This window comes from Falco biarmicus, chromosome 4, assembly GCF_023638135.1.
Source record: "Falco biarmicus isolate bFalBia1 chromosome 4, bFalBia1.pri, whole genome shotgun sequence".
Taxonomy (NCBI): Eukaryota; Metazoa; Chordata; class Aves; order Falconiformes; family Falconidae; genus Falco; species Falco biarmicus.
The window spans coordinates 50,483,523-50,496,480 of record NC_079291.1 but is presented as its reverse complement, the minus strand read 5'-3'; the positions used below and the strand labels follow the sequence as shown (position 1 = coordinate 50,496,480).

The 12,958-nt window shown below is 42.2% G+C and overlaps 1 protein-coding gene across 1 annotated transcript in view; it reads right to left on the bottom strand.

Moving 5' to 3' along the window:
• ADARB2 (adenosine deaminase RNA specific B2 (inactive)) overlaps positions 1-12,958 on the bottom strand; it is a 319,264-nt gene that overhangs the window by 19,363 nt on the left and 286,943 nt on the right. The window contains exon 7 of the mRNA XM_056338476.1: positions 2,987-3,155. Coding sequence (XP_056194451.1) covers positions 2,987-3,155 — 169 coding nt within the window. The remainder of the gene's footprint in view (positions 1-2,986; positions 3,156-12,958) is intronic.

The window sequence follows — 12,958 nt, the reverse complement described above, 5'->3', positions numbered from 1 at the left end:
TTGGAGAACTTTTTTCTCATTGCAAGTCCGGTCCAGATGGTGTGCAACCAGATTCCTGCCGCCAGTAGACATTTGAAAAGTCAGCTGTCTGCACGGTAGAGCAAATATTTGGAGCCCAAAGTGCAGCACAGGAACCACCTACTGATCTCTTCAGTGGGGGCAGGAGCAGGGAAAGGGCCCTCACACAGCAGCCTCCTTGTCCGCTGAACAATTTTCCTGCCTGTACTTTCTATGGCCAGAGGCAAAGAAGGCAGAAACCAGCCCTACATGTGCTGAAACAAAGGTCAGGTGAAGAGACCTTTGATTTCTTCCCGTTAGTGAGAATAATAAGGATAAAAATTGATTTTAGATCATATTTAATGTGGTAAACTGAAATTTGGCGTAAAGTTTATGGAAGATGCCATAACCAAACCTCTTATCGTGACCCTTTGCCAAGCTTTACATAAAATTTATAGCACCTAAAAATCTCCAGCAATGTTGTTACTGGTGGCCAGTCCTGAGGGTACTGCCTACTTTCTGCCATGCAAGAGATAGTTTTTTAACGCTTCCTGCATTACCAGTGCTTTGTTTTGACTGGCACAGTGATCCCCAAACCAGAACTTGTGAACCAAACTGAAGTTATGCCATGAATGTATGTAATTAGGAGCCCAGTGGAAATAAAATTGCAGAACCGTCTCTCACAATATAACTGTCGGAAAGAGAGGAAGGGAAAGGCATGACCTCCAAGTGCAGCCAGGATTGCAAACATCTATAGATAGCCTTGGGCACTCTCTAGAAGCTTTCACACCCTTCCCTGTAGTACATGCCATGGTGATGCCCCCAGTACTCTCTGGACTTCATTTGCCTTTCTCAGTTTCCCTTAGTGAAAAGCTTTTGCTTTTTTTTTTTTTTTTTTTTTTTTTTTCTCCTTTATATTCAACTTCATTCTTTCTACTTTATTAACTTTGAATTTTTCTCCCCATAATCTCTGTTTGGGTCCCTCTTGTTTGGTTTCCAGCAATTCTAGTTACTGGACCTGGCCGTATCAGACCCACAAATAATCTCTTCTATGATAATTTCCCATCTCATCCTTCCTCTTTATTAGGAATGACCATTTCCCCTTCCTTACAACCTTCATCGATTTCGGAATCTCCATGCTTTCGTCATCTTTTTTCTTCAACAGTTGTTCTACCCATTTTCCCTGCACCAGAGCTCTTAACCTGACCAGGGAGTCCGCAGTTCTTGGAAGTGTCCAAACTTCTAAGGCACTTGTAGTGCCACAGCACTGCTACCACCATTCCTACAGAAGTTGCTTTTCCCACCCCTTTTCTCAGCCTCTTTTTTAACTGTTTCTTCCTGGTGAGAGTAAACATTTGCTGTTCAAAGCAGGGAATAATGATTGTCGGTGGTTTTTTTGTCTAGGAAAATCCCATGCCCATTTGAATTGTGCAAATAAACAATAAATATTGCAGTAATTCATACAACGTTGCAATAATAATATCAAAGATGAGAGCTGAAAGATTTTTTTTTTAGCTTGGAAAAACATTGTGGTAGATTCTTTGTTTCTTCACTGACTTTAATGCTGTTTAGATATGTGGCCACAAGGAATGGCTTCTGTGAAAGTGCTTAGCAGACGTGCTTGGAGAAAACCCAGCTTCTGAGACTGTGCATTACAGTCAACATCCCCATCAATAGAAAAATATAATACTGTTTGCAAAGCTGATGTTTAATTCACTGGCTAATGTCATTCAAAACCACAGAGTGTGTAGTATTTCCATTCTCAAATTTGTTTAATTTTTTGAGTCCAGCTAAGTCTGAATATGGAAAACCCAACTGCATCTAAAAGCAGTGCAGGACATCCACTGAAAACAGTTTGGGTTTTCTGTTATCTCTTTATGAATAAATGAAAACATTATAGGAGAAGTTGCTCTTTATCCTTTGTGCAAACACACCGGTTGTGATGGTTACACTTAGCAGAGGGTGGATTTTGTGAGCCTGTTAGTATTTCCATTTGCTGGTTCAGTCATACATTTTCCTGCCAAAATGGCAGGCTTTGCTAGGCCTACAGGCTAATTTAACTTCAGTAGGTCATCCGGTTAAAGCTAAGAGCAGAATTTATGCATTTGTATTAAATAAAAGCTTTATACTTTTTTTTAAAGATTGTGTTTATATTGGCCTTTAATAATTGGGCCAGATTCTTGGCCGAGGTAATAATTTAACTGAATTCTTAGGCATGATATTTCAGCAGATAATTTGATGACAACATTATCATTTTTATAGCTATAATGTAATGTATGTTACACGTAAAGCTGTATCTATAGCTAATGCACATAATGTATCTATAATAAGCATAAGTATAATGTAAGTATGCATCTGAATGCACACACTGTTTTCAGTTTGGGATAGCCATCATTTGCAATTAGTTAACACCCTAGACTGAGAATGGTGAATGTGTTTATGTGCCACCACAGAATAATCACAAAATATTTATTATACAGCAATTATTCTACATAAATATATGTTGTATTTACGGGACAGAGCAGAAAGCCACAGAAGGGGCTGTGACACGAGAGTTCTACAATGACATTCAAAGTGGTTGGAATACTCCTAGCAGCTTTTAGGGCATTTTGTCCAGCAGGGTGTAGACGAACTAAGTTTATCTGTGTGATGGTTGGTTTGCAAGTTTTTGGGGTAAATGATCCAATGAAAGCAGAGTGGATGTATTTTATCTGCACACTGAAATTCTATTGGCAAAAATGCTGCAAAGACAGTTTATATTTTTGTCACACTGTAAAAAGCAACTAACAACCCATGGAGAATTTGGGAAAATGTCCTATTTACGTTCCGTCCTATTTATACGGCCTGTTTTTGCATACAAAGGAGGTCTTTGTTTCTGCAGGGTTTGTCAGCACCTGCTAGTTATTCCCCACCAGCATCCATAGCCCTCTGTGGCACCACATTTCGCTTCCACATGCAAAGAGTTTTGCGACGTATGTACATCAGGTACCTGGCGATTTTGTCTGTACAGGACATGGTGATGAGCTGCTCTCCCAGCAACACGCCGTCCCACGTCTGAGCTGTGTTATGACACCGGACAGGTATGGTTCCTTCTCCAGACTCAATCTTTGTGCGGAGGTGTCCACGGTATTTTCTCACTATGTGCTTGCTGCTGTTCACTGGGCAAAATAAACACAAGAATGGCAACAATTAAATTTTTTTTTAGAAAGAACCTGAGGGGCTGTGTTGATGCCATAACTTGCATTTGCAGAACCACCTCTAGAGGTCCTTTAAATTGGATGCAAAATGAGATGAAATTATAGCCCAAGAAAGCAGCACAGTGGAGAAAAGTATGCGCTCCCTAGCATGGCTGCCTTTTCACGTCAATCAAAACTTTCACATAGCGCACACTGAGCTCACATTCCCATTCTCTTATATATTTTAAAAGAACAGAGATGCTCTGTTGTTTAAAGAAACCGTACAGTTTCTTATTTTTAGCCCATGCTTATAGGATTGAGCTGTGTCAGGGGAATATCTGAAAAACCTTGGTTAAACAAGTGTCATCAAAGACTCATCTGCGTGGCACAGTCCAGTACCATGCTCTACTGTGATACTCAGTGGCATTTTCTGAATAATTTCAGAACTGAGGTTTTGGTTTGTTATCACAAAGATTCACTGAAAATTCTCAAACCCTGAAGTTTTATATCTGGATCAAAACCAAATCAAAACTTGCTAGCTATTAATTACTTGCTTAAATTCCCTCTATAGTCTCCATGAAGTCAGGTATCCTCCTGCCTTGTGTCATACTGATATCTTTTATGTAATTGCCATCCGTCTCTTCAGTGATATTGTATATTTGAGTGCGAGGCAGCAGCTGCCTTTGGGGTGGCCCAGGGCAAGCAGCTAACACACTTCTGCACTGCAATGAACTTAACTGAGTCCTGCAGATAAGCAGTAAGTGCAGAAGATAATGTCATTTCTAAAGTACTTCACCTTCATGTTTATGAAAAGAGAAAAACTGAAGTTCATTATCGAAATCACTCATACCCTCTTTATACTGCTGCTGTACTTTGGTATTTTGGTTGTAAAAGCACAGCAAGGAACAGCAAGGAAATCCTTTGGGACTGCTTACTGTCTTCCCCTCCAAGTTTCACCGGAAGCCACCTTCTCTGTGAAGCAGACCTTTCCTAGTCTCTCTCTAGCCCAAAGGAAAATAATGAGAGTACAGGATAGCCTCTGCTTTCAAGGAAAAGGAGTGCTGCTTCTACAGACATGAGACTTTTGCCCATATTTCCATCTGTCCTGTGTATTTTTCCAAGACGTGCCCCTCAGCCAGACCAGAAGGTTTCTGCTTGTGAAGGTGATGCTCCTCAGCCCTCGGCAGGCTGTGGGGCTGCCTGCATTCCTGGCACTGAGTGACGCCGGGGTGTCACAGGTTGTGGGGCTGATGGAACCTCTGGCCACCAGCAGCTGGCTGTGCGCACAGTCCCCAGCCACCCGCTCTTTCCCTCTGTCACTTTTTTACCATCTTTGCTTTGTACGACCGTTGTCTGTGCTGCAAGCTCTGGTGGAAGCAATTGATTGACTTTGGCTGCTGCCAATGGATGGTTTACAAAAAGGGAATGGAAAAATAAATCGCTTCAGCCCATTGGGATTAGCACCGGCAGCGAACACATGTAGAACAGCAGAGTGAGCTGTGACCTGCCAGCAGACGGGCGGCTGAGCCCCCACTGATTGTTGCCTCTTCGCTTCCTTCGCGCTCTTTTAAAATTTCAGATGGGGATGTGTGTGCCAGCAATGGACTGGACCAGATACCAGTTGGATTGGTTGGCCATGGTGAAAACTGATTCCCACCCAAACCCAGGCTCCATCACAGCCTAAATGTTTGCAAATACTCTAAGGCTTGTTTGTGTTGCTACAGGATCTGAGCAGGGAAGAGCGGTCATTGCACTGCCACCCCCATCAGCAGCCGTGCCCTGGTGGGGTATGTGGGGGTCCTTGTGCCAGTGGTCACAGAGCACCTCACAAACTGAGACACTGCAGTAACCACCAGACGTATTGTGGCTTCTCAAGCTTCAGTTCTGAGGAAAACTGGTAAGAGGCAACGGACAAATAAAAATTTCAATAAGCAAAAATGCCAAAGACTCAGAAATGTCTCAGATCCCTCTCCCCTGTAATTACTGGGCTATGCCAACACTGTTGGGAAACCATTTTCACGGCCATGTGTGCTGATCCTTTGTATATCCCTCTTGTCTGGGATGCCTCCTGCAGTATCATTCAGAGGATGCTCTCTGGATGGGATTAGCTATCTGGGAACTGGTCCATATTTTTCTTGGGACTCTGTAGGGAAACTAATTTTTAAAAAACTTCAAGCAGTGCTGAGCAGCATTTTTTATTATTAAACTACAGAGTCATGGGAAAGGTACCATGAAATTTGGACAACAAAAGGAGAAAGTGATCACTTCTGCTTAGTAAACACACCTAGCTGAGCAGCAGCGAGAACCTTATAGCAAAACCATTTTGTCTTAGTCTGCACACACTGAGAACTGATGGCACAGCAGAGCTAGACCTCTGCCAGGGAAGCAGTGAAGAGTGACTCAAGACACTATTGCTGTTTTGGCTGGTAGAAAGTTTGACTTTAAGCAAATCAGTTCTCTGTTCCTAAGGTTTCCCACAGGTATAATGAAGATAATGTTGCTTCCTTCCTCTGCTAATTCGTTTAAAGGTAACTGCTCAAAAACGGTTTATGAAAAGCAGATGCTATCCTTTCAATAAAGATCTACCACAGGAGTCCACCTGCAGGAAACCCCCCATGAGAAAATGAATTTTTAGTGTTTCTTTCTCCATCTTTTTTTTTTTTTCTTAGAGAAGTATTTTGTTTTGCTACACCTTTCCCCATTTCCCATCTCTTTCTACATTCCTCTTGCTTTCTCAGTTCCCATTCTGACTGTCCCCTACAGGTGTATTGGTCTTCTAGTTTGCTCTCTTTTTCAGACACTTCACCAGGTTGATATGCCTATATTTTTCATAAGGCACATGTAACTGCTAAAGAATTTTAGTGACTGCATGACAAGATGTGCAGCCCATCATTTATATGACTTTGATTTCACTACATAAATATTACCTAGCAAGGGGCAAAGTATCCCACAATATGCTGACAGAGATAAGGAGCCAGTTCAGGGAAAGAAAAAGCAGCAGCCCTGCAAAGAACTGTTGAGCACTAAGGGAATTTAATGCATAGGCCAACAATTTGCAGGGAGAGGGGTCTGAAACATTTCTGTGAGTTTGAGGGGGTCCGCTTATTTGATTTCTTGTCTATTTGATCTTAATTTCCCTCAGGACCGAAGGAAGTACAAAGGCCAAAGTACTCCGCGTCTGGTTGTTATTACAGCATCTCAGCCCTGGCCTGCAAGTACAAGAAACCGAATAATAAAGTTTTTAAAAGCATTTAGGAAGTGTGTGCAAGTGCAGAGATCATCTCAGTTTCCAAATGCTCATATTAACTCAGGCCACGTGTCAAACTTTGCTCCCCATAATGTGCGTTCTACCCAGGGTGCAGCCAAGCAGACAGCATTAGCTGATAGGATTCAGGCAGCTGTGGCCAGTGTATGCTCACCCTGGGATACACTTCCACAGCACTGATAAGGGGTTTTAGCTGCTCAACTGCTATTAAATTCAACGGATAGGGTGTGACTAAAGCCCTGCGCTGTACTGCCTGTCTCAGGCTGCTCACATTGCTGGGACAGCCGGCACACATGCTCCAGAAGATGATCTATAGCATTTATAGAAAATACTAATAACCCAAAGCTCTGAATACTTTCAGATTGCCAATGACTAAATAAATCCGGATCCGCAATTGAAAGGCACTTAGTTCTTTTTTAGTGTGTCTTTAAGTAGTGCAGGATGATATAAATATTGAATAAAGGAAAAAATGAGGCTCCGTGTGTTTTGCACTGAAGCTGCAGACAGACTCTGGCACATAAGCTGCTTGCCGGCAGTAAAAAATGCAGTCCACTTGCTGGCACAGCTTGCTACGGATCGTTTTAAAGCAGACTCAGAAAAATACTTATGTATGCAACTTAGAGCCCCAAACTACAGCCTACTGCTGTTCTGCTGTTCAGTATGATCAAAGCATCAGTGACTATAAGCATTTCTGATCTTTGCTGTGCTGGTTCTCCAACTGCTTAATCTCAACTAATTGCAGGGGAGAAGGCGTCTGAGGATGCCACTTCAACCAGAACAAAATGTCAATTCAAACTGGAATTGGAAAGGACAAATTTAAAAATCATTTGGAGTAGATTTATGATGTGTGCTACACTCAGATGTGGAAATTACTCCTGAGAGTTCCTAAGATAAAAAGGTGCTGGATTATTAATTATTGGATTAGAAATTTACACAGGTGCCTTGTATTTAAAATCAGTGAAACCCACTGATTTTAAGGCTCACCCCTTATTTTCACATTTTCTCCAGGACTAGTTCTGGCTCAAATGTTAATGAAAAAAGCCACTCCATATTTATTATTTAGTTGAAGAGTGAAGAGGAAATGGACGGTGATTAAACAGAATCACACGAGTAAGGCTCTGTCTGAAATTTTGCATGACTGCCTCAGAGGTTCATTTTCTATTTCCCTGCTTCAGTGGAGGCAGTTCTCTCCTCAGGAAGGTAGAAATAAACCAGCCTATCTTGCATTTTCTTCAGTGCCGGACCCTCCATTCCTCAGTATGGTTTATAAAGCTTCCTTAGAGCTGTTTGAAACAAAGGGGTGGAAAGAGAAGTGCTAACATCCAACTGCCTTTGTATTTCAATGGTTATTAGAGGTGCGCTTTCCTTAAGCAGATGCTGAATAAATGTACAACATTACTATTTCTGGAACTGTTGAAGAGAGCGTCGTGGCATGCTGAATGCTTTGGATATGTCTCCTTTGTTGGGTAGGTTGGTTGGTCAGACAAATCTCTGCTGTGCTGTGCTCTAGGGACCAGCAGAGAGGGAGGCTAAAATGCAGTGGGGCAGCTCTTGAAAATGAGAAACTTTAGGGATCTTCTGAAAGGAGTCTGGATTTAGGAAAAAAGAATGCATCGCCTCACAACTTGCAACACTGAACTGCAGCTTCTGAGGGTAGGATCCATCACAAGGAGGGTAGACAGGTAAAATCAGTGGTTTTGTGTGAGGGTCTACAGAGCTGTCTCTATGGTGAGCGCTGGGATGCATCCTTCCCAGGAGGGAACGCAATCACCTGGCTTGCATGGGTTGAAAGTACATTGAGATGAAACCTTTAAAGTTGAGACTTGGCTTTTGAACACAGGCCAGGAGGCCTATTGCATCTGATGCAGCCCCGGGGGAGATCTACTCACCCCCAGAGCCATGTGGCCACTTACCACCTCGTGGCAGAGTTCAGTTCAGGTCTGGGCTGTGGACCTTATCATTAAGCCCTATATACAGGTGTAAATACTGAATATAATACTTTACCTGAGAATGTTACAAAACCTGGGACGTCTGTAATTTATGGAACTGAAATTAACATTTGAAATTGAACTTCTTTACCTTGTCCCTCCTCCCTGTGTCTTTCCTGCCTGAAATCCTGGCTTTGGACAGCAGTCGGGTATACCATGACCTGATCAAAGGCGTTACCTTCTGCATGTTATTCTTTCTCCTCATCGTTAATCTTCAAATAACATGTTTCAGTCTTTCTACTTCTTCCATGGTTTTTCATCTGCCAATTGTTTCAAGTGATGTATGGACAAGGTGTGAAAGCAAAGGCAATTTGCCTGTTCATGGGTTGTCAATATGTGGCATTTAATCCAGAAGAAGTATCAGTATGAGAAAAACTTGAAGTCCAATTCCAAAAGAACAGAAAAGAAATGACTGCATTGTTTGTCCTTTTTTGTCCTTATTTTGTCTTGTCCTTATTTTGTTTGTCCTTATGTCGTCCATAATTACGTAAGAATTTCTGGTTTGAGCTGTGGTGTTAGAGACAGTAACTGTAGGAATGGTGAAAGAACAGTATTCCATCATATTAAAGTTCATCACTGTTTTAATGAAAACTATTCATTTTGATCCATCAAAATGGCTCCATATGTAATCACGAGGGGCCAAATTTGATCTGTTCAGGTGACATAGCACCCTTAAAAAACACTTTTTATTATTTTTGTAGAATAATATGAAATGTGTTGAAAGCTCATCCTAGGGAGAGTTGCTAGAATACCCTTACAAAACTAACTGCTAGAGCAAAGAATGGCACTATAACATGTGAAACCCATTTTGCCACTGGATTAACTTCTAAGTAAGCTCTGATCTCTCAGCAAGCCCTTGGGATGGAAAAAAAAAAAACATATCTGAGAAACAGATTAAAATATGTACCCTACAAACCGTTTTTCTGTAATGTCTGTCTTTGAGGAATACCTAGCATCAAAATGTGAGTAGTTAAGATTATCTTTTAAAAATTTATTGCCAACAAAGTCATTCACTGTTTCCTCTGAGAGTTATAAATAACTGTTCCAGGCCAGGAAGAATGAGCAGCACTGGGTCAGGCATGGTGGAGATTCTGTCATGCCACCTACAAACCCAGGCTGCAGACTCCAGCCTGCTCTGGAGTACAAATCCATTAGTATGTGGAAGTCAAAAGCACAGCATTTATCTGTGGAATTAAGAGTCTGTGCATGTGGCAATCAAGGAAAGTACAACTCCAACACCTCAAGATTATTATTTTTAATTACTAATTTCTCCTCTCAGCTAAAATCAGATGTGCAACATTGTTGCTTTGGAAGTGCAGCTGCTCCTGCACAGCAAAGTCTGGAAACTGGGCAAAGGGCTGTGCTGGCGCTGTGAATCCCGTGGTGCAGAGAACTTCTGCTCTGCAGCCTTCGTGAGCCTTGTCACGAGTCACAGAGGCACATTAGCTGGTCTCCAGCAATGATCAGCTCATCTTTGACAGTGTGGGGAGCTGCTGGTCATGCCCATCGAGCAAAGCCAGGGCAGTGGCTGGAGGCTGTGTGGGGAGGGCAAGATGTTCCAGCAGCTGGAGGCCAGGGGAGACAAGTTGTTCACCTACATCCCAACCTATGCATCATCGTATCTTATTCCTGTTATTTTTAAATGAAAAATACTTTCTGTTAAAGCTGGGTTTTATCTTTTAAATACGTTTTGTGTGGAAAAATTGTCAACACCACTGGAATTGCCCATTTGGTGACAATTCTCTCCCCTGCCATGTTTTAATCAAAAAGTTTACACAAACATAAAGGGAATGTGTTATTCATCATAACCTTTTCTTTTATCAACAAAACACGGTGTTATTCATATGGCTTTGGGATTTTTGGTTTTGTTTGGAAATTGAAGTCTTCAAGAGTGATTTAAGAAATATGTTGTGAAGGAAGTCAGCAAAATGTGAAAACAAAAAATGAACCCCGTGAGACAGAAGCAATAGTAATCTGTCAATAATATTGACAAATACTCAGCTCCTCTGTGGCTGGTGTGAGTCTAGAGAGGCTGTTGTTCCTGCTGTATCACCAGACACACTCTAGTTCAACTTCAGCTTCTGGAGCTGTAGATAGAAATTACTGAGTAAAGTCCTATGATCTCTGGCTTGAGAAATTCAATGTAGATCATCAGAAAATGGTCCCTGTTGGCCTTAAAAATCTATGGATTGTAGTTAATAACTTATTCTGATTAATGTTATAATAGCGCTTAGAATATATAGTGCTTTCCATTTTAATATCCTACCCTGAACATTAATCATCCTTCTTCAAAGCTGTGACTGCTGGATACCTTTCATTGCCATTTTATGGGTATGGAAATAGAAATGACCAGAGTGAGATGAGTTGCTCAGTGCCAGCTAGAGAAGCTAGCTAGCAGAGTCACGGTCAGGAAGATTTTTTTTGCTCTTACACAGCTATCTTCAGATTTCTCTCTTCACAACACTCAAAGAAGCTCCCCAGGTGTCTAAAAAGTCCCACAGAGATCTGAACTGGACCTGGAGTTGCCTGACAAGCTTGACAAAACTCAGGTCATGAGCTTTACCTGTGACTCCCACTCAGTGGAAGGGTAAATTAGACCAAATCAGATCTGAGTGGGTGTAGTTTTTGCCCACAGAGATTTGTTCCAATTATGGTTTTATATTTTCCACCCAAAATACAAGCCATAATTAGGCATGTATCTCTAACAGGTTATAGGATGTTGGGGGTGGAACTGGGGAAGGCATGTCCAGGAGCATGTGGTTCCTTTGTCCCTGCTGCAGAGGACCTTGGAGAACCTTAGACATCATTCCTTGGGCTGAACAAATTTGCGAACAAACAGCTTTTCTTGCTGAAATTTTCTACTACTGTTCTGAAACCTTCTCAGACATGGCCTTTTGCTGATTAATGTAGCCTTTTTATCACATCTGAACATTGTGTCCAAATGCAGTGTTTTACAAAGCAGCAAAACCCATAACAAAGCAGAATCAATAAATACAGTGCAATGCCCTTTGGCGATTCAAGCATTCTGTTAAAATTAGGATCTGATTATAGCTGTGGAAACCTGTTTTCCTGAATCCTAACAAACACATTTTGCTTTACATGAAAGCTTTTCAAAGCTGTGGCCAATACTGGCTTTGAACAATCCATAGTTTCCAGCATATTCTTTCTCTTTTCCCAGATAGGCACACACTGTGCTGACACATTGTTCTGAAAAAATCTTATTTGCTACTTTGAAACTCCCCCCGAAACAACAAAACACAAATAAGCAAAACCAGCCAAGAATATCACCAGGAGAGGGAACTGGGACATTTTCAATGCATTGTCAAAGCCAAAGAGTTTTCTCGTGATGTATCAGTTCTGACGAAGTTTTCTAACAGAGACTGAAGAAAGGGAGCTGTCTAGCTCAGCTGATAGTGAATTCACTGAAGCCCCGATCCAGGACTCGCGAGATAAAGGTTCAAGTTTTCCTTTGAGTCTAAGTGGCCTTGAATGAAAAAGCTTACCCTGAACTAGGCATGGAAGGAAATGAAAGATGATTTTTTTTACCCCTTGTTACTGTGCTGCTGACCATGAGACATGAAAAATATCGGATGTGATCCCAATTTCACACAAATATTTTATTTTAAACATTTGCCTGACAGGTTTTGATTTCTTTCTAGCCAGTCAGTACTTTGAGACCTGAAAGTTGTCAATGAAGTGAAGGGGTTATTTGCTAGTCAGCTCTAGGAAAACACTAAAAACTTAACTACCCAGCCTGCTGGAGATTAGTAAAGAAATATGAAGCAATAGCAAACTTCCACAGGTTGATTAATTGGCACTGAAAGCTTTACAACTTCTAGTGTAGCAAAACAAGAGACTCTTTCAGAGGAGCATTCTGGGGGTCTAGCATGATAACACCAACAATAAAACCATGAATGCTTTCGCAACTCTTCTAAGTCAGGAGATTGCTGGTTTCTCTGCCAGGTTTAGGAGCTAGACCTGACCCTAGGGATTGGCAAAAGGCTTAGCATGGCAGGCTGCGTAGGGCGTTGGACCTCTCCTTTGGACTACAAAAAGCGATGGGATTTCCAGGGGCCAGAACGCACGGACCACATACTTGCAGACCCACTGGCACTGCTGCTCTGAGTGCTGCACTGGGTGGGTCCATCTGAGCATAGGGATGCAACAGCTACTGCTTCTGCAGCTTCTCCCTCAGGTGCCGTTGGAAGGGCTGCAAGCTTCACAGCAAAGGGCTTGGGCCAGTCCCCATCTCTATATGTTCTGGTCCCTCTGACATGACTCTTTCCTCCCTCCTCCATTCTCTCCCTCCCCTGCAGCCCTGGATGAGCAAAGAGTGAGTAGGAGATGCTGGGGGCAGAAAAGCTTCTTGCAGCACTGGAGTTGGCTCAAGCCAGTGTCTGCAGGTCCTGTGTGGGTGCTGTGCATTAGAAGAAGGAGAGGGGCTCCATTCATCCCAAAGCTTTCTGGACTCCCCTCACAGGCTTTATGTTGTTTTTCACCCACTTCCTCTTCAAAGTTGAGCATCACAGACC